The sequence below is a fragment of the Mus musculus genome, chromosome 7 (assembly GCF_000001635.26).
Source record: "Mus musculus strain C57BL/6J chromosome 7, GRCm38.p6 C57BL/6J".
Lineage (NCBI taxonomy): Eukaryota > Metazoa > Chordata > Mammalia > Rodentia > Muridae > Mus > Mus musculus.
In genome coordinates, this window is record NC_000073.6 from 7,170,966 (window position 1) to 7,196,362 (window position 25,397).

At 42.0% G+C, this 25,397-nt stretch overlaps 1 protein-coding gene across 1 annotated transcript; it reads left to right on the forward strand.

Moving 5' to 3' along the window:
- Positions 1 to 387: 387 nt before the first annotated feature.
- Zfp418 (zinc finger protein 418) lies at positions 388 to 12,595 on the forward strand. The gene is made up of 4 exons (NM_146179.2): positions 388 to 593; positions 1,172 to 1,210; positions 3,590 to 3,716; positions 10,268 to 12,595. Exons 1-4 carry the CDS (start codon positions 567 to 569, stop codon positions 12,031 to 12,033), a joined length of 1,959 nt encoding a protein of 652 aa, NP_666291.2. The 5' UTR covers positions 388 to 566; the 3' UTR covers positions 12,034 to 12,595.
- Positions 12,596 to 25,397: the final 12,802 nt, after the last annotated feature.

Here is a 25,397-nt window from a genome sequence, read left to right on the forward strand (position 1 = left end):
GCTGTTTTAACTTTCAAAATTTGGGCTAAATTATCTCTATTTAAAACATGCTACAGTGTGTCGAATATCTTTCCATAAGTAGCAACATATTTCTTCACTAAGCATGGTCAGAGATGTGTCAGCATTGCATCTGGAGTGTTTTCCTTTATAAATACATATAGGTTCCCCCAAATAAAATCCCAAATAAAATCCCCACTCTTCCTTTACTGCAGAAATATTCTGAAACAAATTAAGATCATTGTGAGGATGGATTATGGGCTGCTGTTGGTTCAAGCCTGAGCAGTAGGAACTACATTACCCACAATGCCAAGAGCAGAGTAGCAAACTGCTGAGCCAAAGAGGGCAGTTTCTGCCTGGGAAGGTCGACAGACATTGGGCGGTACTTCCTGCATTTTGTCCTGTCTTTGGTTTAACTGTCCATGGGTTGGTATTTGGAGGATTCTGAGCTTTAAAATCAGCAAGTTAGACTAAAGGTACGAGAGCGAACAGGCACTGGGTGTCGGCCAAGCAGACCATCATCAGCCGCGGCGGCCGTGCACCGGCCCCTGCGTACTCTACAGAGCCGGATGGCGGCGCTGAAGCACCTGGCTCAGGTAAGTGCCACATACTAGGCGCTCCCTCTCCCTAGATACTTTGAGTCCTAGAGCCCCTTGAGGACTCCCGCTCAGCTCACATCCTTATGAAAAACTTAATCCCTGTGTCCAGAACAGTGCCAAGCTCGTGGATGGGATCCGCATTTCTCGTAACTAGTCTGATGAGGCATGGAAGAGTGGGACCAAGAGAAGAGTGATTGACTGATTTGTGTGGGCAGTATCACGTTTGGCCACTTTAACCGGGAGCATTCCAGCCTAAAAAAACGGCAAGGTGAGGTGCATTAACTATGCCCTCACTACGGAGGAGCCAGCGGGACTGAATGGAAGATAAATGTAGCTAGAGGTTATTCAAAATATTCCAAAAGCTGCACAGAGTTAGAGCGGGCTGGAAGAGAATAATATGGAGCCCTCAGGAGAATAAAGCTTTGTGCAACATCCCGCAGCTGCTATGACTCAGCACTATGCATAGTTTAGAGATAATTTAGATATAAAAGGTTATGAAGATTCAGGACTGGACAGGGGTCCAGGTCCATGAAAACTTACCATGGTCTTTGATTCTTACAACTTTCTTCCCACAGGTTCCCAGATCTACAGAAAAGGGTATGGTCTGTATACAGGTGAGTGTGGGGTGTTCTAGTAAGTTCACCAGTGTGGCCACACTTCTTGCCTCACGTTGGTAGTGGAATTCATTTTTGTGGGGGTTCTTAAGAATGGAATGTAACATTTAGCATGGAGGCATATCCCTGGAGTCTGAACACTAGAGAGGACCAAGGCACGTTCAAAGCCAGCCTGGGATACATGGTGAGACCCTAAGAAAGAATGAGTGATTGATAAGATAGCTCAGTTGGTAAAGGCACTTGCTACCAAGCCTGAGTACTTAAGTCAGTCCCCAGAACCTACATGATAAAGGGAGAGAACTGATTCCTGAAAATTGTGCCCTGCTTTTCTACTTGTACACTCACATACATATGCATACTGGGAGAAAATAAATAAATAAATAAATAAATAAATAAATAAATAAATAAATACAAAAAGAGGGAGACTGAGATTTCAAAACCCAGTAGTATAGTGGGAATGTCAGCCGCTGGCTAGTCACACAGATCTACAACTCTGGGGAAAATTAAGCATGGAGACATCCTGATTGCTGAAGGCTGCTGTTTATCCTTGAATACGGGTGGATTAGGAAACAGAATCAGCTTTATTTTATTATTTTAATACTTTTAAAATGTTATCCCCCTTCCCAGTTTCCCCTCCACAAACCCCCTATCCTATCCCCCTCCTCTCTGCTTCTGTGAGGGAGCTCTCCCACCTCACTGCCTTAGCATTCACCTGCTCTGGGACATCAAGCCTCCATAGAACCAAGGATGCCATTGATGCCAAATAAGGCCATCCTCTGCTACATATCCAGCTGGAGTCATGGGTCCCTCCATATGTACTCTTTGATTGGTGGTTTAGTCCCTGGGAGCTCTAGGGTGTTAGGGAGTGTCCTGAAGGCTTTTTCTTAACTCCTTTGATCAGGTGATACTCCTTCCTGCCTCAGCCTCCTAAGTGCTTATACAATGAGAGTCTGCCATCATGGCCAAAAGGAAGCTGGTCTTGTTAGTAATACCATAAGCATAACACCATACACACACACACACACACACACACACACACACACACACACATCGCACCAACATTTAGGAAGGATTCTTGAAGTGTCTGAAAAGTGAAGAGTTTCATTCTAGGAATTGAGAGCGCAAAGTGTTCATCTGGGAGAATCAGTGTATCTGCAGAGGAGGCCCCTGTAGCTAGACTTTTTGGTAGAGCTTTGTTAGAGGAAACCTGTGACTGTTGAAGTGGCATTAAATGCCACATGTATGATGGTGGCTAACACTGGAGCAAGGAACAGAGTCAGCCAGCAAGGCATTAAGAGAGGATGGCAGCTGCCTCTGACACTAGGAAGCCTCAAAATTTGGGTAGTGATGGATCTTGCCTCCATATATGAAGCTTTCTCTAGATACCTCCTGCTAAGTAATGCAGGAGCCCAAGGAGATGCCTGTGGTATATGCTGTGGAGTTTGAGGTGGCTGTGGGAATGAGCTGTTATAAGAGAGGTGTGGACTAAGTGAAACACATAGAGATGGAAAATGTTAGCAGGCCCTGCGACTTGGATAACAGACACTTTCTTGGTTTTATGGAGGAACCCTAGGAAAATTGCAGAACAAAGTTGATTGATAAGCTTTCCAAAGTCTTTAAGTACATGGAGAGGGACATTTGAGTAGTGTTATCTTTAAATGTGTTTGGAATTGTCTTGGGTTCAGGGTGTCCCACCCAGACACACCCAGACACACCCAGACACACACACACACACACACACACACACACACACACACACACAGAGACACTTTCTTTGGTTAACAGGCATTTTGTACCCCTCCTACCATTGCAGTAGGACTCCGTGACTTGATTTGTGAGCAAAGAATCAGCTGTAATAGGGCCCTTGCTTTAGTGCTTTAGTGCATGAATGACTGTGGACTGGCTGGGATAAGAGTGGGTACCACAGCTTCTGCTCTTGGTAGTATAACAGGTACAGAAAGACCTACCACATGCAAAGGGAAATGGCTATATTTCAAAAAAAAATAAAAAATTACCACCTGTTGCTTAAAGCAAAAAGTCATTTAAAAAACAAACAAACAAACAAACAAAAAAACCAACAAAAAAACCCCCAAAAAGCCTCACTGTGGTTTTTATGTTCCATCTTCTCATTCCATGGCCTCAAAAGAAGTCTTGATGGCCCTTTATTGTCAGGTCCAAAATGCATAGCTACTCCTCATCCTTCTGTGGGTGCAGAGGGAGGATGTAGTGATCTGGGAATAGAGTAACAGGTGTTAGCCTTCGTGTGTTAAGCTTTTTATCATTTCAAGAGGAGAGTTAGTAAAGGATGGACGTGTGGGTGCATAAACTGGGAATCCGAAAGGAAGTTGATCATTGAGTGACTTGTCTTCATCATAACAGGGCTGTGTAACCTTTGAGGACGTGGCAGTTTACTTCTCCCAGGAAGAGTGGGAGCTCCTGGATGAATCTCAGAGGCTCCTGTATCTTGATGTGATGCTGGAGAATTTTACCCTTATAACCTCACTGGGTAAGTCCCTTGTACTCACTCTCATGTCTTGGTTCCCATCTGTCTCTTTCAGCCAGATCCAGCTCTGCCCTTTTCAGAGCCAAGCTAAAGGCCCTATTGGCTTTCCTACTTTCTTGGCAGGTGTGCAGTTTTAGATGGTAAGCCCTCCTGTTCTAGCTACCATGCCTCCACTCTGCCATCATGGACTCTTATCCCTCTGGTTGAGCTGTGTGCACTGCCCTAAGCATTCCTAACACATGTCACCCCATCAAAATGTCTAGGTGGCAGAAATTCTGCAGTCCAGGTAATAGGTCTGTCTTAGTTTGATAAAGTACCCTGACAAAAGCAATGTGAAGGACAAACAGTTTATTTAGACTCAACAGTTCCAGGTTATAGTCTATTAAGACAGAGAAGTCATAGCAGCAAGAGTTAGAGAAAACTGGTCACATTACATCCACAGTCAAAAGCAGAGAACAATGATTTAATACATGTCATTGCTCAGCTTACTTTCTCATCTGTAGTCAGCCCAAGACTCTAAGCCCAAGGAATGGTGCCACCCATTGTGGGCAGGTCTCAATATAATTAAGACATTCTCCCACACCTATGCCAGGAGGCCCATCTCCCAGGTCATTCAAAATTGTGTCAGGTTGACAGTTAACAATAAGCACAGCTTCTAGAATGAAATTGCCCCTTCCTTGGCCTGATGACTATGTTCATATCCATAATTCCCTTTTCTCCAAGTTCTGCACCTTATCTAGCTTTGTCTGATAGCTGTCTCTTTCAGGAATTTCATATGTTGTGATGGTTGGTGTTTATATTGACTGTGAACTGTTTGTATAAGACCCTCTATCTAGGCTTCTTTAAAATACTCATTGTTTTGTACCAGTTACTCATCTGTCTTGTCTTTCTTTAATGCTTACATTATGTATTTCTTATGTCATCGAACAACTAGAAGTGTGAGGAAAGCCCTGATTTATTTCACAAAGTGGACATGCTGCCTGCTTCTCCCTAGTAACAGCTGATACAGGGTATGCCATTAGGGATGTCAGATCAAACCAAGAATCTGCAGTGTGTCTAGCAGTATTATGATGTAAGTGTGCTGTGTGAAACATTTCCTGCTTACAGTTTGAGAAGTGAGCCCTCCTGCTCCAGCCACCATGTCTCTGCTCTGTCATCATGGACTCCTATCCCTCTGGAACTGTAATAAATCCTTCCTTCTCTAAGTTTCCTTGGTTTTATTACAGAAATGGAAAATAACTTATACACTAACCAAAAAGAAAGCAGTTGTGAGATCTAGGTTTTTATAATGTCTTTGTCTTCCCAAGTAGGAACTGGTCTCCAGTAATTTAGTTTATCCAGCAGGAGTTCAAATAGATCACACAAGTTAATAGACTGCTCCCACTTAAGTACTGGTTTTTAAGTATTCTTTGGTGTCTAGTAATATTTCTCTATTCATTTCTGATTTTGTTAATTTGGGTCCTCTCTTTCTTTTGATTAGTTGGATCAAGGGCTGTGAGTCTATTTAGTATTGTCTTTATTTCTGTTTCATCAGTTTCTTTCTTATAATTTTTTGCCATCTATTATATCTTAGTTTGCAGTATTCTTGCTTTTCCAAATTCTTGAGTTGCCTGCATTAAGTCATTTATTCATGCTCTTTTTAAATTTTTTTTTTTAAATGTAGACACTTAGAGCTATACACTTTTTTCATAGGACAGTTTTTAATGTGTCCCAGAGGATTTGTTGTATTGTGTTTTTATTTTCATTTAGTTCTGGGATTTCTTTCTTTCTTTTTTTCTTTTTTTATTTCTTCTTTGTCTTGCCCATCATTTAATAGTGCATTTAATCTCATTGAATTTGTGCACTTAATGGAGATTTGTTTACTGTCGGTTTTAGGTTTTGTTTATGGCCACATAGAACATGTGGAGTTATTTCTTTCTATTTTTCAGAAACTGTGAAGACGATCTCTTAGACTGTAGGATATAGTCTATGTTAGAGAAGCTTTCACGGGTTGCTGAGTAGAATATGTATATTCTTTTGTGTTTGGAAAAATATTCTATAGATATCTATTAAGTTCATTTGATGTTTGATGTCACTTAATGCTGATATTTCTCTGTTTAATTTTTTATCCATATAACTTGTCTATGGAAAAAGTGGGCTATTGAAACTGCCTACTATTAGTGGCTGGGTGCTTATTTGTGTCTTTAATTCTAATAATTCACTTTGCATGAAATGGCATAAACCAGAATTTGCTACATATATGTTTAGCATAGTAACGTCTTCCTGGTTAATTGTTCCATAGATTAGAATGAAGGGTCCTTCTTTATCACTTTTGGTTAGTTTTAGTTTGGAATCTGTCAGATATTTCTATACCGACACCTACTTGCTTCTTGGTCCCATTCAATTGGAGTACAGTTTTCCAACCTTTCTCTTGAAGGTATCTATCTTTAAAAACTGAGGTGAGTTCATTGTAGACAACAGAAAGATGAGTTGTTTTTGTCGTTGTTGTTGTTTTTGCTCTGTTCAGCCAGCCTGTGTCTTTTGATTGGAGAATTGAAGCCATCAATATTTAAAGTTATTGGTAGCTGTGCATTGATTGAAGTCATTGCATCGCTATTTGCTGTCTGTGTCTCTTGACAATGGTTATTCCACTTGCCATTCTAAAGTATTGCGTCTTGCATTCTGTTTAGGGGTGATCTGCTGGATATGAATTCTTTGAACCTGTTTGTCGTATGGAAAATTTTTCTTTATACTTCAATCATGGAAGATAGTTTTGCTAGACACAATAATCTAAATCATGGGCTTTTAGAATTTGGAGTACATTGCTCTGAGCTCTTCTGGCTTTCACAATTTCCACTGAGAAATCAGCTGTTCTGATGGCTTTTCCTTTATATGACTTGGTGTGTTGTCTCATAGCTTTCACTAGTCTTTCTTTGTACTACATATTAAATGTTTTAACTACTAAATGTAATGGGAAGGTTCTTTTCAGGGTGTGTCCATTTGATGTTCTGTGTGTTTTCTATCTACATGACTGTGTCTTTCCTGAGTTTAGGAAAGTTTCTCTATGGTATTGTTGAAGGTCTTATTTATGCCATTGACTGGGAATTCCTCTCTTTCATCTATGTCTAAAATTCAAAGACTGGATCTTCTCATAGTATCCCAGAGATTCTGCACATCCCTTCCTCATGCTTTTAATTTTTTTCCATAATCTTTTTTTGTTTGTTTGTTTGTTTGTTTTGTTTTTGTTTTCAAATCAGGGTTTTTCTGTGTAGCCCTTGCTGTCCTGGAACTTACTCTGTAGTCCAGGCTGGCCTCAAACTCAGAAATCCACCTACCTCTGCCTCCCAAGTGCTGGGATTAATGGTGTGCGCCACCACGCCCGGCACCATAATCTTTATTAGTGGTCTAACTATTCTACTTCAAGACTTGATATTCTAGCTCCTACTTCATCCATTCTCTTTATAAGACTTTCCATTGAGCTGTCTAGTTGAGTTATCTTTAAGACTTAATATTCTGTCTTCTCTTTGATCTGCTCTCTGCATAAGGTTTTCAATAGTCTTCTAGTTGGTTGCTGGGCTTTTCAATCCTCATTTTTTCTGTCCTCATTTCAGCTTGAGTGTTCTGTCTCTTTGCCGAATTCAGATTTCAAATCTGAAGATGGGGTATCACTATGTAGCTCTAACTGTCCTGGAATTCAGTATATTAGGTCAGGGTGGCCTTAAACTCTAAGTGATGTGCCACCACACCTGATATGATTATCCTCTTCAAGTCTGTATCCTGGGATTTATCTAGTTAGTTCTCATTAGGAAACATTGCTGTCAGTGGTTTTGCTTCATACACACACACACACACACACACACACACACACACACACACATATAATTTTTGTGTGGGGGTGTGTGGGTGTCCCGGGCATATGGACTTATTTCTTTGCAATGTGTCTGATGTGAGATTCTATTCTGCCTTAGATTGGGCCAGTAGAGTATCTGTGTGATTTTCTTTACTAGGCCAGGGAAAACTAGTGCATGAGCTGCTTGGACCTAGACCAACATGAGGAGAGCCTTGGTCTGGATCTAAGCCTGTGGAGATGAATCTTCTTTTAAGGCATACATTTATATACATGCGTGCGTGCATGTGTGTACGCGCATACTCATAGTATTTTTACTACCATTTTTTTCGTTTTAATATTCTCCTTTTCCAAGTATCTCTGTTAATAGTTCTGTTTGTTAAATTTGAGCTTTTAACTTCCTGAAACTTTGGCTTCTTTAATTTCCATTTTTTTGTGTGTGCACATCAGATATGCGTGGGAGGTAGGGAAGGGCTGGAGTCTACCTTTTGGGTTGATGCTTGCTTGGTCAGTTCCTCGTGGTAGGAATAGTCTGTTCTTTCTAAGATGTTCTGTTTACCCATGTTGTTCTTGGACTCTACATCTGGCAGAATAGTGAGAACATTAGTTTTATTTTCTGAATTCTTTGTTTTGTGATTAACTTAGTAGGCATGTCAACTAGGGGCCTATTACCCACGTTATCACCATCTATAGAAGTAGAGAAAGTGTTATGCAGTCAGTGGAGAATGCCATGCCATTGGGGCTCAGTATCCAACCTTCAGTATTCCGTGTTATCCTCTACTGCCTGCCTGTTCAGTGTCAACCTCGGTCATTTTAAATTATACTGAGGGACACCTCACTCTATTTCTTCTGGAGCTTTCTTCTCCTATCAGCTAGCCAATAGCCCTGAGGATTCCTGCAGCTATACCACCCCACCCTACTCTTACTATATGGTCCTCAGGACTAAACAGGTCCAGAGACATGCAAGTTGCCTTCAGTCCTTAGGCCCAAAGATATATTAAGATACATACCACTTACCATACACTATGACCTATTGTAGTTTTAAGTCAAATGGTGCAGAAACAAGTGCCTACCAAAGACAGCCATGCTGGCATTAAAAGGCCAGCTAGGGAACACTGTTGATCAGTACTCCAGGCAGCAACTACAGCGTAATACAGGGAACAGCCTTTGCTCTTCCATCTGAGTGGCCCTGCTTGTTGTTGCACTTTCCTTTATATGCACCATGGGTCTTAATTTCTAGAGATGACTGAATGGCAGCATGGAGAGTTGAATGCCATTGAAAATAGGGCTTATTTCTGAAATTTGTGAGAGAAGGATATTTATGCATCATTCAGGGTGGCATGGGTAAACAGCAGGTGCTGAGGATGAGGGTGTAAGAAAGAGATGAGTCAGAGGAAGGAAACATGTACATGAGTACATCCCCTAGAACCAGAGTTATAGATGGCTGTGGGTGCTGGGAACCAAACTTGGGTCTTCTGGAAGAGGTGTGCTCACTCTTAACCACTGAGACATCTCTCCATTCCCAGGATATGGCCTTCTCATCTAGAATATGACCAGGATAGATAAGGCAGAGGAGTCTATTCTTGGAGACATGGTTTGCAGTGTGGGATCTGGACTATTCTAACAGCAACTAAACAGCATGTTCTCAGTTAAGTTTTATGCCATCTATTAAGAGTTAGCCTCCCTTCCCATGCTATGAAGGAATAAAAAGGTTAGGAGGGAGGCAGAAGGGGGAGAAAGACAGGAAGGAGCTAGAGAAATGACCCTCTGGTTCAGAGCACTTGCTACTCTTGCAGAGAACCAATTTGATTCCCAGCACCTACATCAGGCAGCCCACAGTTCATAAACCAGCTCCAGGAGGTTTGACACCCTCTCTAGCATCTGTGCACATGTGCAAATGTACACAGACTCACTTGTGTGCACAATATATAGAAATGCAAACATAAGGAGCGGGGGAAGTGGTGCAGCAGTTAAGAGCAGTGGCTCTTCTTCCAGAGGACCTGAATTCAATTCCCAGCACCCATATGGCAACTCCCAACTATCTGTAACTCCAGTTCTAGGGGTTATGCCCTTGCACAGGCACACATACAGACAGAACACCAGTGCACATAAAGTAAATCTTTATTATTATTTTTAAAAATAAATACAAAAACAATTTTTAAAGAAATAACAGAGGGAGCTAAGATATAGACATCGGAGAAATGTGTCCACTTTACATCTAGATGGTGCCTGTAAGGAAGGCCTGGCTATTTGACCCATAGGCTTTATTCTCGTCTTCTATAGAAACATTTAAATGATATTCCTGTTTTGTTTGTTTGTTTGTTTGTGTTTTTGTTTTCTCCAACCATAGAAATGAAACCCATAGTTGGATACAAGCAAATGACTGGACACAAGCTAGAAATCTGAGACAGAAATCTGTCAGACAAGTAGATTTGCTCTGAGTGATTCAATTGGTTTATGCCATTTTTTTCCCACTCTCCAGTTGATACAACTTGTATTTTTTCAATCAAAGCAGCTAAAGTCTTAGACAAATATTTTTCTCTTGCATCCTACAAATCATAAGATGATCCAAAAGTAAAACTAAGCATATAATATTAAACAAACAAACAAACAAACAAACAAACAACTAGCCTCTTCTCATGCTGCTCAAAAAGGGGAACCACGTTCAAACATCCTTGGTAATTCCAGCCAGTTGATGTGCTTCATACCAGGCTTTCTGTCCTTTCAGCTCATTGGTCTGAAGCAGAGGCTGAAGACAAAACCTGTGCACCACAGATCAGGACTGCAAAGGAAGGTCTACCCACGAAGAAGCCCCATCCCTCTGACATCTGTAGCACCGTCCTTAAAGATATCTTGCATCTAAGTGACCTACCCGGGCAGAAACCACATTTGACTGAGGTGTGTACAGACCTCCTGGACCAGAAGCATCACAGAGCCAAGAATTGGTTAAAGAAAGATGTGGACTCCCTTGTGAAGAACTGTATATTCCATGTAGCAGGGAACCCTTCTGTCTGTAGTAAGATTGGCGAGAAATTCCCAGCTGTATGGAATCTTCTCCAACCCAAGGCCATTCCCAAAGGTGAGAAACAAAATCAAATTAAGTGTAGAAAGGCTTTTCACTCAGAGAAAAATAACTCTAAGTCAGATAAATATAACAAATCTTCCAGCCCCCAACACAGGCTTCATGAATATCCAAGACTTTGCAGTGGAAAGGAGGGGTTTGAGTCTAACAGTTGTGAGCAAGACTTAAACAAGTACTCGATTGCACCATCCCAGACAGATCAGACTGAAAACCGACCATATGGGTGTCATGACTGTGGAAAATGGTTTGGCCAGAAAGCCACACTTAGAATACACCAGAGACGCCATACCGGAGAAAAACCGTATAGATGTGGTGAATGTGGAAAGTCTTTTTGTCAAAGCTCTAACCTAAGCGAACACTGTAGAGTTCATAGTGGAGAAAGACCTTTTGAGTGTCTGGAATGTGGGAAAGCCTTCGGGTGCCATTCTAGTCTTCTGCGACATCAGAGAACACACACAGGAGAATGGCCATATGAATGTGGTGACTGCGGGAGGCTGTTTAGGCAGATTGTCAGCCTGATTACACACCAGAGGACTCACACTACAGAGAAGCCTTACGAATGTGGACAGTGTGAAAAGTCTTTTAGTCACAAAGCCACGCTTACTGTACATCAGAGAGTTCACACTGGAGAGAAGCCCTATCACTGTGAAGCATGTGGGAAATCCTTCAGCCAAAGCGCCAACCTTATTAAACACTCCAAAATTCACACTGGAGAAAAGCCTTATAAGTGTGGGGAATGTGGTCTATGCTTTCGCCAGAGAGCTACCCTCATGAAACACCAGAGAACCCACACCTCAGAAAGGCCTTATGAATGTAGAGAATGTGGTAAGTTCTTTAAACAGTACTTCTACCTCATTGAACACAGTAGGATTCACACCACAACAGAATTTTATGAGTGTGGACAGTGCGGGAAATCTTATACCCAAAACGCCACCCTCATCAGACACCAGCGAGTCCATACAGGAGAGAGTCCTTATAAGTGTAAGGAGTGTGGAAAAGCCTTTGAATACAAATCCAGACTTAATCGACATCAAAGAACTCACACTGGTGAAAGGCCTTATGAGTGTGCCAAGTGTGGGAAATTCTTCAGGGAAAGCTACAATCTTGCTGAACACCAGAAAATTCACACGAAAGCAAAGCCTTACAATTGTGATCAGTGTGGGAAGTGTTTTAGCCGGAGAGCTGACTTGGTTAAACACCAGAGAGTTCACACTGGTGAAAGGCCTTATACATGTGGTGAATGTGGGAAGACCTTCAGCCGAACTACCAACCTTGTTCAACACAGAAGAATTCACACTGGGGAACGGCCATACGAGTGTGACCAGTGTGGGAAGTCTTTTAGCCAGGTGTCTACCCTCACTAGGCATCAGCTACTTCACACTGGAGAAAAATCTTATAAATGTAGCAAATGAAGGAAAGCCTAGACAACTCTCTAGCATCTTCTAACACCAAAAGATAGACCATCATAATTCCTGGAAGCCAACCCTTGAAAGCACCCTCAGGCCTCGAAAGATGTTGCATTGTTTTTCACTGTAACAAACTAGAGAGCCTCATAGAGTTCTAGGCCGTGTAACTTGTACTAGAGAGCTAGTCTGCATGTTCTAGACAGTCTGTTTCCATTGCCAGAATTAAATAGCTGCCATAATGTCTCATAGAAACTGTCACTCCTCTAGCACCTTGCCCTGAGTGTATATCCCCCCAACATGCCCATATTCTCCCCTTCCCTAATGGAAGCTTCAACTTCCTGTGCCTTGCAAATGACCTTCATCCCCTTTTCTCACTGAATATGTATGGGTCTGTATTTTGTCTAAACGAACCTGGTCTGGGATTAGATGGAGGCTCCATCAAGGAATATCTTCTCAAGTCTTTGTCTCACATGATTCATGTGGCTGTTTACATGATAGGAACTAGCCAGAGACTTCCTGCCATGTTAATATGCAATAATAAAAGACCTTATGGATTTTTTTTCCCATGTATTTTTAATCAAGAGTTTCTATTCACAGCCTTGGTTGGGCAAAATACTACCGAAGGCCCTGTTGTTGTTTTGTTTTAATTATTTATTTACATTCCAGCCATTGAACCCCCCTTTCCCCTCCTCCCTCCCACAGTTCCTCAGCCCACTCCTCTTTCTCCTTGCCTCCAAGAGGGTGCTTCCCACCTCCTCCCTCACCAGGCCTCCCCCTTCCCTGGGGCCTCAAGTCTTTCGAGGATTAGGCACATCTTGTCTCTCTGAGGCCAGACCAGGCAGTCCTCTGGCATATATATATATATGTGTGTGTGTGTGTGTGTGTGTGTGTGTGTGTGTGTGTGCGCGCGCGCACGCGCACGCCTGGGGCCTCAGACCATCCCATGTATGCTGCCAGGTTGGTAGACCCCATTTATATAGAGACTGGAACAATTTTTAAAAAAATATTTATTTATTTTATGTACATGTGTGCTCTGTCTTCATGCATACCACAAGCAGAAATTAGACTCCATTACAGATGGTTCTGAGCCACCATGTGGTTGCTAGGCATGAACTCAAGACCTCTGGAAGAGCAGCCAGTGCTCTTCATTGCTGAGCTCTCTCCTTCCCTGGAACAGTTCTTTGAAGCTGCACATTCATGCCTCAGTGTAGATACTGTTATGAGAAGGAGTAGCTCTCATTTATGTTGCTTTCCAAAACCTTTAGCTGAGCAAAGCAGGGTGTTCAGTCCTAGGTTTGTGCCTCAATGCCTGCTTTTTGTTTGTTGTTAAGAGGAAGGTGTTTGTTTTTACTTAGACTACAAGTTACCCTGAAGGTGAGGTCAGTTATTGGAACTGCAACATTCAGTGCTCTTAGAATAGCTTAAACTTATCCCTTTATTCCCACATGGTCTGACCTGATGTCTAAGATCGTTGAAGAAGACCTTTCACCGAGTTTCATAGAACCAAGTCTGTAATTCCAAATGTCACTTGTAAAATTAGGGAAACCAAATAGGAATAATAACTGGTACATTAATACAGGCTTTGATAATTGAGAGGTGGGGTTTTATATGAGAATATTACCTGTGGATTACTCTAGAGACTGTAGATGTTGCATTCTTGGAAATAATTTGCCTTTATCTTATGTCCTGAAATCTTAACTAAGTCTGAATTCAGGGTGTGACTTATAGCCAGATTTATAGTGAGAAATATCAGCAAAAAGCAGATCAGAAAGATTCAAATGCAGTTTTGCCAGGAACAGAATGTGTTGGAGTTACAAACAAAAAAGCCATAGTTACTAATGGAGACCACACTGTTAAAAGAAACTAAGTATTTTGTACTAAGGGCATAGAAAAAAAAAATACCTTGATGGCTCAGCAGTTAAGGACACTAGCTGCTCTTCCAGAGGTCCTGAATTTGATTCCCAGCAACCACATGGTAGCTCACAACCATTTATAAAGGGATCTGATGCCCTCTTCTGTATGTCAGTGTATGTGCAGGCAGAGTACTCTTACATCTAAAAAATAATAATACAGATATAATTTTTTAATTTGTTTAAAACAACATTCTTGTGGAAATTCTTTCCTGGGTCCAGTTACCCCTATGTAGGCCACTTCAGCTGTGGATCAGTGAACCTGTGTTTCTGCTTGAGCTGGCAGTGTTTGTAGCACTAACGTGGTGCTCCTTTTACAGGCAGGCAGGATATAAGTTACAGAGGAGTGTGTAGAGGCTTCCACCAATTCCAGGCATAGCCCGAGATGCTGGGTGGTATGTGACAAGGCCTCAGGGTTAGGCATACTCAAGCCTATTAGATCTCAAGTGATCCTGATCCCAGAAGTAGTGCTACAGAATTTGGGTTTTTTCCATATTGTTTGTTGCTCTCCTTAGTTTCCATCCCTCCCTTCTGTGGCCCAATTCTTCCCTTTTGAAGTAGGTATGTTTAGTCTGTGCCACTGTTATTTTGGATTTACAACCCCCCCCTTTTTGGTTTTACTTTGCTCAGTTTAGAGTTTAACCTTTGCTCACATAAGAAAGGGGCCTCTGAACAGTATTGAAACTGTTAAGACATAAATAAGACTGTTGAAGTTGGGGGAAATGAATTTTTTTTTTTTTTTTTTTTTTTTTTTTTTTTTTGCATCATAAGAGAGCTGTGAGCCTCTGGGAGCCAGGAATGGGATTTTATGGTTTGAATCTGAATTGCCTCTCACGTTTTAAAAACCTTGCTACATTGGCAAGCAGTGGAATCTTTGGAGTTGTGGCAAAAGTGAGCAGGAGTTGGTGATTAAAAGCAGGTGTTGAAAGTTATACCAACCCCTAGTTCAGCAATTCTCAACCCCTTTGGAACCGTATGTGACCCCTTTGGTAGTCACATAATTTATAATACAGTTCAGAATAGTAGCAAAATTATTGTTATGAAGTCGCAACAAAATAGTTTTATGGTTGCAGGTCACCACAACATGAGGTACATATTAAAGGGTGACAGCACTAGGAAGGTTGAGAACCAAGCCCCCAGTTGTTGCTGCCAGTCTGCTTAATACCATGTTGTGAGCAGCCTTCCCCATGTGTTCCTGTTTGTTGCCTTGAGCTAAGCTGCACCCTACCACACCCCCATATCCTCCATTTTGACAGACTGAAAGCCTTTGAAACTGAACCAATGTAAATCATTCCTTTGGTTATGCAAAATTAACACACTGATGTATAGCAGATGTGCATTTGTGTGTACAATTTTTTATGGTATAAGCATTGAACAGGTTATAAAACCTTAAAACCATCATGATATCAATAATGTTTCAATCCAGAATTTTTCTGCTCTTGTATTATGTTTTCCGTGGGGTTTTAGGTATTTGGTGATTTGCTTACTTTCAAAATGGTTTAATTTGTAGCTCTTATAATTTTATTTGAACAGAATCTGAAAGTGTTTGCCTGTTTTTTTTTCTTCCAAATATTTTACAAATTTCTTTTTTTTTTTAAATTAGGTATTCATTTACATTTCAAATGCTATCCTGAAAGTCTCCTATATCCTTCCCCTCGCCATGCTCCCCTACCCACCCACTCCTACTTCTTGGTCCTGGTGTTTCCCCTGTACTGGGGCATATAAAGTTTGCAAGACCAAGGGGCCTCTCTTCCCAAAGATGGCCGACTAGGCCATCTTCTGCTACCATTGCAGCTGGAGACACGAGCTCCGGGGTTACTGGTTAGTTCATATTGTTTCACCTATAGGGTTGCAGACCCCTTCAGCTCCTTAGGTACTTTCTCTAGCTCCTCCATTGGGGCCCTGTGTTCCATCCAATAGCTGACTGTGAGCATCCACTTATGTGTTTGCGAGGCCCAGCATAGTCTCACAAGAGACAGCTATATCAGGGTCCTTTCAGCAAAATCTTGCTGGTGTATGCAATAGTGTCTGGGTTTGGTGGCTGATTATGGGACGGATCCCCGGGTGGGGCAGTCTCTGGATGGTCCATCCTTTCGTCTCAGCTCCGAACTTTGTGTCTGTAAGTCCTTCCATGGGTGTTTTGTTCCCAATTCTAAGAAGAGGCGAAGTGTCCACACTGTTTTCTAATTATTTCCATATTGGATAATTGGCTCATTACTGTTACCTATATGAACACATAATTTTTATTGTTATCCAGAATTCTGTGGACAAGTCAGTGGTCATGTGTTAATGGCCAAGTGGCTAATTGCTAATTGAAGACTATTAATAAAGCTACAAAGAACATAAGTATTCCGATCTTTTTTTGGAGAATGTATTTTACTTATACTAGTGATTTCAGTTAAGGTAACTTATATTTAAAAACTTCAAGATGGGTTTAAATTAATTGAGTCCATTGTGGTTCACAGCATCAGGAAAAATATGGAACATTGTGTGAGCTTGGTCCAAGAAGAAAACATTTCCTAGCAGAGAAAGACCAGTATTTGATGAAGAGTATGTGAGTAGCTGCTCTCTCCTGCTAGAACCTCCAAACCAGCACTTGAGAAAATCTTAAGAGGCTGAAGAGATGTCTCAGCAGTTAAGAGGTCAACCAGTGTACCCAAGTTCAGTCCCTAGCACTTCTGTTAGACTGCTAATGCCTGACCTTTACCCCCGCTCTGGGGGATCTGACACCCTCTTCTGGCCTGCGTGGGTACACATAGAGATAAAAATAAATATTTAAAAAAGAACGAACGAAAGATAAAGATCGCAAACATCGTCTTAGGGGTAATGCACAGCCATATTAATCGCATTCTGAACAGCTACAGATGGCTCCAAATCCAGCTTCTCCCTCCAGACACCCAGTCCTCACCCAGCTCTACTTTACCAGTTCATAGATATGAAGAGATCCCAAGAGACTCCAAAACATCAGATTGTTGTTGTTTGGTTTGGTTGGTCTTACTGATGCCATATGACTCAAACAGTTCTAAGTCTTTTTTTTTTTTTTTTTCTTTCTACTCTGTATTTTCTGCTGCAGTTCCCTAAGCCCAAGAGTCTGAAAGGGTGGGGTCCACCCTGGGATCTGGAATCTAAGGCTTATTTGAGATAACGCCAGGGGTCCTTCTTATCACACAGGACCGGAACTCGATCCTAGACGTTGTTTATCCCAATCCTGCGCTTTTCCGTGAGTGGATTATTATTCTTATACTTTTAGCAGTTTCCAGAATCCTGATTGGTATGCATAAAATTGCCACTGAGACCGACTGAGAAGGTGGAGGAGCTAAGGAAACTACATTACCCACAATTCATAGAGTGGCAAACGGCTGGACCAATGGTCTCTCGGAAAGATCTTTTCTGTGTTAGGGCCGCAAGCTATGGGCGAGATTTCCTAGATTTTTCTAACTCTGCCCAGTGGTCCTTGTAGCTGCGCTGGGTTTGTTGTTGTTGTTGTTGTTGTTGTTGTTGTTGTTTTCTCCCTATCGGAGATACAAGAGTGTGGCGTGGTGACTAAGATGGGCAGAGAGGACAGGTGAGGAGCTCTGTCGCCACCAACCGGCCGCGGTGAGGGATGCTCCAGCATTTGCAGAGTACTTGGGCTGCTGCCTCAGTGGCAAAACCTGTTGCGTTCTCCTGAGTGAGAGACGAGTATAATAACTCAAGTGATTCCAATTTTTTAGGTTTTTATCATAACTATTTTTAAGTTGATTGTAGAATTCGATTTGGTGTGTGTGTGTGTGTGTGTGTGTGTGTGTGTGTGTGTGTGTGTGTGTGCAGGTGTCTCTGGGGGTGAGATGGCAGCGGCAGATTCACCTTTAACAGGAGCTACAGAGCATTGTAAGCCTTAGATCCCAGATCCCAGGGTGGACCCCACCCTTTCAGACTCTTGGGCTTAGGGAACGCATGTGCTCCTAACTGCCAGGTCATCCTTAGTCCCCTTTTCTTATTTCTTTTAGCCTATAGTAATTAAACAAACGAGTTTCATGTAATGTTTTCATAATGCATATCACATACTTTGTTCATTTTCATTCCACTATCATCATCATCATCTTCTCCTTCTCCTTCTCCTTCTCCTTCTTCTTCCTTCTTCTTCTTCTCCTTCTTCTTCTCCTTCTTCTTCCTTCTTCTTCTTCTTCTTCTTCTTCTTCTTCTTCTTCTTCTTCTTCTTCTTCTTCTTCTTCCTTCTTCTTCTTCTTCTTCTTCTTCTTCTTCTTCTTCTTCTTCTCCTTCTCCTTCTCCTTCTCCTTCTTCTTCCTTCTTCTTCTTCTCCTTCTTCTTCTCCTTCTTCTTCCTTCTTCTTCTTCTTCTTCTTCTTCTTCTTCTTCTTCTTCTTCTTCTTCTTTTGTATTTATTTTGCAATAGCATACCACTCTAACTAGCATGGAACTCACTATGTAGACCAGGCTGGACTTCAGCTAACAGAGATCCAGCTGCTTTTTGCCTCTGAGTGCTGAAAATAAAGGTTTGCACCACCACACCAGGCGCTTCTCTTTGTAAGATCATAGTTCTGTCAGATGGGAGCAGGACTCTTCTGTCCTCATTTAAACTTAATTATCTCCAAACAGAGACTGCCATTGAGTATGGTCATACTGAAGAATAGAATGTTGACGTGAACTTTGAGACGCATAGTTTAGTCCAGGCAGTCCATAGATACTTGCTTTCCAGCTGAAATTTGCTTACTTCGGGTTTTTTTTTTTTTTAGCTTTTTTTTATTAGTTATTTTCTTTATTTACATTTCAAATGCTATCCTGAAATTTCCCTATATCCTACCCCCACCCTGTTCCCCTACCCTCTCACTCCCACTTCTTGGCCCTGGTGTTCCCCCGGACTAGGTCATATAAAGTTTACAAGACCAAGGGGCCTCTCTTCCCTGTGATGGCCGACCAGGCCATCTTCTGCTACACATGCAGCTAGAGACACGAGCTACAGGGGTACTGGTTAGTTCATATTGTTGTTCCTCCTATAGGGTTACAGACCCTTTCCGCTCCTTGGGTACTTTCTCTAGCTCCTCCATTGGGGGCCCTGTGTTCCATCCTATAGATGACTATGTGCATCCACTTCTGTATTTGCCAGGCACTGGCATAGCCTCACAAGAGACAGCTATACCAGGGTCCTTTTAGCAAAATCTTGCTGGCATATGCAATAGTGTCTGGGTTTAGTGGCTGATTATGGGATGGATCCCCGGGTGGGGTAGTTTCTGGATGGTCCATCCTTTTGTCTCAGCTCCAAACTTTGTCTCTGTAACTCCTTCCATGTGTATTTTGTTCCCTTTTCTAAGGAAAAATGAAGTATCCACACTTTGGTCTTCCTTCTTGATTTTTTTTTTTTTTTGTGTTTTGCAAATTGTATCTTGGGTATTCTAAGTTTCTGGGCTAATATCCACTTATCAGTGAGTGCATATCACATGAGTTCTTTTGAGATTTGGTTACCTCACTGAGGATGATATCCTCCAGAGTCATCCATTTTTCTGAGAATTTCATAAATTCATTGTTTTTAATAGCTGAGTAGTACTCCATTGTGTAAATGTACCACATTTTCTGTATCCATTCCTCTGTTGAGGGACATCTGAGTTCTTTCCAACTTCTGGCTATTATAAATAAGGCTGCTATGAACATAGTGGAGCATGTGTCCTTATTACCAGTTGGAACATCTTCTGGATATATGCCCAGGAGAGGTATTGCTGGATCCACCGGTAGTACTATGTCCAATTTTCTGAGGAATCGCCAGACTGATTTCTAGAGTGGTTGTACAAGGTTGCAATCCCACCAGCAATGGAAGAGTGTTCCTCTTTCTCCACATTCTCACCAGCATCTGCTGTCTCCTGAATTTTTGATGTTAACCATTCTGACTGGTGTGAGGTGGAATCTCAGGGTTGTTTTGATTTGCATTTCCCTGATGATTAAGGATGTTGAACATTTTTTCAGGTGCTTCTCAGTCATTCGGTATTCCTCAGTTGAGAATTCTTTGTATAGCTCTCAACCCCATTTTAAATATGGTTATTTGAATTTCTGGAGTCCAGCTCTTTGTATATATTGGATATTAGTCCTCTATCTGATTTAGGATTGGTAAAAATCCTTTCCCAATCTGTTGGTGGCCTTTTTATCTTATTGACAGTGTCTTTTGCCTTACAGAAGCTTTGTAATTTTATGAGATCCCATTTGTAAATTCTTGATCTTACAGCACAAGCCATTGCTGTTCTCTTTAGGGATTTTTCCCCCCTGTGCCCATATCTTCGAGACTTTCCCCTACTTTCTCCTCTATACATTTCTGTGTCTCCTGTTTTATGTGGCGTTCTTTGATCCAGTTAGACTTGATCTTTGTACAAGGAGATAAGAAAGGATCAATTCACATTGTTCTACATGAAAACCGCCAGTTGTGCCAGCACCAATTGATGAAAATGCCATCATTTTTCCACTGGATGGTTTTAGCTCCCTTGTCAAAGATCAAATGACCATAGGCTTGTGGATTCATTTCTGGTTCTTCAATTCTGTTCCATTGATCTACATGTTTTTCGCTGAACCAGTACCATGCAGTTTTTAATCACAATTGCTCTGTAGTACAGCTTGAGGTCAAACATGGTGGTCCCACTAGAGTTTCTTTTATTGTTGAGAATAGTTTTTGCTATCCTAGGTTTTTTGTTATTCCAGATGAATTTGCAAATTGCCCTTTCTAACTCAGCAAAGAATTGAGTTGGGATTTTGATGGGGATTGTATTGAATCTGTAGATTGCTTTCCGCAGGATAGCAATTTTTACTATATTAATTCTGGATGAAATGAACAACTTCCTGGACAGATACCAGGTACCAACGTTAAATCAGGATCATATTAATAATATGAACTATCTCATATCCCCTAAAGAAATAGAAGTGGTCATTAACAGTCTCCCAACCAAAAAAAGCCCAGGACCCAATGGGTGTAGTGCAGAGTTCTATCAGACCTTCAAAGAAGACCTAATTCCAACTCTCCTCAAACTATTCCACAAAATAGAAACAGAAGGTTCTCTACCCAATTCATTCTATGAAGCCACAATTACTCTGATACCTAAACCATACAAAGATCCAACAAAGAAAGAGAACTGCAGACCAATTTCCCTTATGAATCGTTGCAAGTATACTCAATAAAATCCTCGCAATCTGAATCAAAGAACACATCAAAACGATTATCCATCATGACCAAGTAGGCTTCATCCTAAGGATGCAGGCATGGTTTGATATACAGAAATCCATCAACGTAATCCTCTATATAAACAAACTCAAAGACAAAAATCACATGATCATCTCCTTAGATGCTGAGAAAGCATTTGACAAAATCCAACACCCCTTCATGATAAAAGTCATGGAAAGATGAGGAATTCAAGGCCCATACCTAAACATAATAAAAGCAATATACAGCAAACCAGTAGCCAACATCAAAGTAAAGGGAGAGAAGATGGAAGCAATCACACTATAATCAGGGACTAGACAAGGCTGCCCACATTGTCCCTACCTATTCAACATTGTACTTGAAGTCCTAGCCAGAGCAATTCGACAACAAAAGGAGATCAAGGGGATACAAATTGGAAAGGAAGAAGTCAAAATATCACTATTTGCAGATGATATGATAGTATATATAAGTGATCCTAAAAATTCCACAAGACTTGATAAACAGCTTCAGCGCAGTAGCTAGATATAAAATTAACTCACACAAATCAGTGTCCTTTCTCTACACAAAGGATAAACAGGCTGAAAAAGAAATTAGAGAAACAATACCCTTCACAATAGTCACAAATAATATAAAATACCTTGGTGTGACTCTAACTAAGGAAGTGGAAGATCTGTATGACAAGAACTTCATGTTTCTGAAGAAAGAAATTGAAGATCTCAGAAGATGGAAAGATCTCCCGTGCTCATGGATTGGCATCATTAATTTTGTAAAAATGGCTATCCTGCTGAAAGCAATCTAAAGAGTCAATGCAATCCCCATCAAAATTCCAACTCTGTTCTTCACTGAGTTAGAAAAGGCAATTTGCAAACTCATCTGGTATAACAAAAAACCTAGGATAGCAGAAACTATTCTCAACAATAAAAGGACTTCTGGGGGAATCTCCATGCCTGACCTTAAGCTGTACTACAGAACAATTGTGATAAAAACTGCATGATATTGGTACATCGAAAAACATGTAGATCAATGGACTAGAATTGAAGACCCAGAAATGAACCCACACACCTATGGTCACCTGATCTTTGACAAGGGAGCTAAAACCATCCAGTGGAAAAAAGACAGCATTTTCAACAAATGGTGATGGCACAACTGGCGGTTATCATGTAGAAGAATGCAAATTGATCCATTCTTATCTCCTTGAACAAAGCTCAAGTCTAAGTGGATCAAAGACCTCCACATAAAATCAGAGACACTGAAATTTATAGAGGAGAAAGTGGGGAAAAGCTTTGAAGATATGGGCACAGGGGAAAAATTCCTAAACAGAAAAGCAATGGCCTGTGCTGTAAGACCAAGAATCGACAAATGGAACCTCATAAAATTGCAAAGCTCCTATAGGGCAAAAGATACTGTCAATAAGACAAAAAGGCCACCAACAGATTGGGAAAGAATTTTTACCAATCCTAAATCAGATAGGGGACTAATATACAATATATACAAAGAGTTCAAGAAGCTGAACTACAGAAATTCAAATAACCCCATTAAAAATGGGGCACAGAGCTAAACAAAGAATTCTCAACTGAGGAATGCCGAAGGGCTGAGAAGCACTTGAAAATAATGTTCAACATCCTTAATCATCATGGAAATGCAAATCAAAATAACCCTGAGATTCCACCTCACACCAGGCAGAATGGCTAGGATAAAAAATTCAGGTGACAGCAGATGCTGGCAAGGATGTGCAGAAAGAGGAAACGTCTCCATTGCTGGTGTGATTGCAAGCTTGTACAACCACTTTGGAAGTCAGCCTGGAGGTTCCTTGGAAAACTGGATATAGTACTATCGGTAGATCCAGCAATACCTCTCCTGGGCATATACCCAGAAGATGTTCCAGCTGGTAATAAGGACACATCCTCCACTATGTTCATAGCAGCCCTATTTATAATAGCCAGAAGCTAGAAAGAACCCAGATGTCCCTCAACAGAGGAATGGATACAGAAAATGTGGTACATTTACACAATGGAGTACTACTCAGCTATTAAAAACAATGAAATTATGAAATTGTTGGGCAAGTGGATGTATCTGGAGGATATTATCCTGAGTGAGTGAGGTAACCCAATCACAAAAGAAGTCACTTGATATACACTCACTGATAAGTGGATATTAGCCCAGAAACCTAGAATACCCAAGATACAGCTGCAAAACACAAGAAAATAAAAAAGGAAGACCAACTCCTGGATACTTCATTCCTCCCCAGAATAGGGAATAAAATATCCATGGAAGGAGTCGCAGAGACAAAGTTTAGAGCTAAGACGAAAGGATGGACCATCCAGAGACTGCCCCACCCGGGGGTCCATCCCATAATCAGCCACCAATTGCAGACACTATTACATAGGCCAGCAAGATTTTGCTGAAAGACCCTGATGTAGCTGTCTCCTTTGAGGCTTTGCCAGTGCCTGGCAAATACAGAAGTGGATGCTCACAGTCATCTATAGGATGGAACACTGGGCCCCAATGAAGGAGCTAGAGAAAATACCCAAGAGCTGAAGGGATCTGCAACACAGTAAGTGGAACAACAATATGAACTCATCAGTACTCCCCAGAACTCATGTCTCTAGCTGCATATGTAGCAGAAGATGGCCTAATTAGCCATCATTGGGAAGAGAGGCCCCTTGGTCTAGCAAACTTTATATGCCCCAGTATAGGGGAAAGCCAGGGCCAAGAAGGGGAGCTCGGCGGATGGGGGGTGGTGTTCTCCTGTATTTTTTAAAGTGAGTTATTATTGCCCATCTTAAAGTCCTCTACCAGCATCATGAGATATGATTTTAAATCAGAATTTTGCTTTTCGGGTGTGTTGTGGTATCCAGGACTGTCAGAGACCATCCCGTGAGAAAATGAGCCCTTCACAATCTCCCTAACAGGCCAAAGGGCCTTGTACTAAGAGCTGGTTGTCACCCCCTTTCCTCCCTATTCCCTTCTTGGCACCTGAGGCTGTAAAGCTGAATTATAGTCCCCTCTTCCCTATCTCTTCCTGAGTTCCCATGCCATCCAAGGACATGAGTTATGCCTGAGCCCAGCCTGACCCCCAAGGCTGTCAAGGAGGATCCATGTTCCAGAGATAAGATCCAGAGTGCCCACTGCCTGGCGCCTGACTTCGGCCCCCATGTCAGCAGTTGCCCACTTCTTTGTTCTTCGTATAATTCTCCCTCAACCCCTCCCCTATTCCCCGAGATGTATGCTTTAGAAAGAAGGCACCTCAGCATAATAAACGAGAGCTCGATAGGTATCCTTCCTGGTCTCCTATTCCTCCTTCTTTTCCTCCCATCTCCTTCCAGGTTTGTGGTCCCCCTCGCACCCAGGAATAACTGAATCCCGCGGGACAGGATACAGGACTGGCTTAGGGGGGAGTGCTGGGTTCTGATGGTGGAGAACAGTCTTGGTTTCTGTTAGTAAGATTCTTACATTTACCTTTCTCCACCTGATTATCTCTGGAGTTAGTTGTTATAGTTGTCTCTGGCTGGAGCTTGTTCTTGTGATTCTGTTAGCCTTTGTCAGCAGTCCTGGGAGTCCAGCTCTCTCCCGAGTCTCAGTGGTCAGAGTACTTTCTGCAGGCAAGCTCTCCTCTTGCAGGGAAGGTGCACAGCGGTCTGGCGTTCAGCCCTGCCTCTTAGCTGAAGATGAAGGCCCGAAATAGGGCCTGTCCCAGAAGATGTGTTGCCTCTGCAGTCTGCTATCTCACCTGCACAGACTGATCTCTGAGGGACCAGGGACACAAGATGGCTCCCTCACCTGCTCTGGCAGTCAGAGCCCTCCCAGGCAGCCACCTCTCCTCTGGCAGGGAAGGTGCTGGGATGTCTGGAGCCCAAAAGGGGACCCATCCCAGAAGCTGTGTTGCTTCTGCAGTCTACATGCTCACCTGCACAGATTGGTCTCTGCTGGACCCGGGACACAAGACAAGATGGCTCCCTCAACTGCTCCAGCAGTCAGAACCCTCCCAGGCTGCCACCTCCAATTTGCTTCCTTCTCAACACATTCATTTCCGTCTTTACTCACAATCTTGCTTCAACAGGTCATCAGGTTCCTCAGCCAGAGTCGATCCATTTGCTGCAGCATAGACAAGAGCTATGGGCAGCAGAGAAGCTTCTCATATAGTAACTGTGCAGGTAGGTAGCCAAAAGCTGGTCCTGGGGAACCATGGGAGCCTTCCCACTAAAGTGACCACTGCTCCTGAACCACATAGTGTTATTTCTGACCCACCTCATAGTACATAGTTCATAAGCTGCATAAGTAGAT

Bases quoted from the DNA above. Each gene is read 5' to 3' on its own strand.
- Zfp418 (NM_146179.2), top strand. From the start codon at position 567: ATGGCGGCGCTGAAGCACCTGGCTCAG. The intron at 594-1,171 runs GTAAGTGCCACA...TTCTTCCCACAG, and splicing joins CGCTGAAGCACCTGGCTCAG to GTTCCCAGATCTACAGAAAA. The intron at 3,717-10,267 runs GTAAGTCCCTTG...CTGTCCTTTCAG, and splicing joins TACCCTTATAACCTCACTGG to CTCATTGGTCTGAAGCAGAG.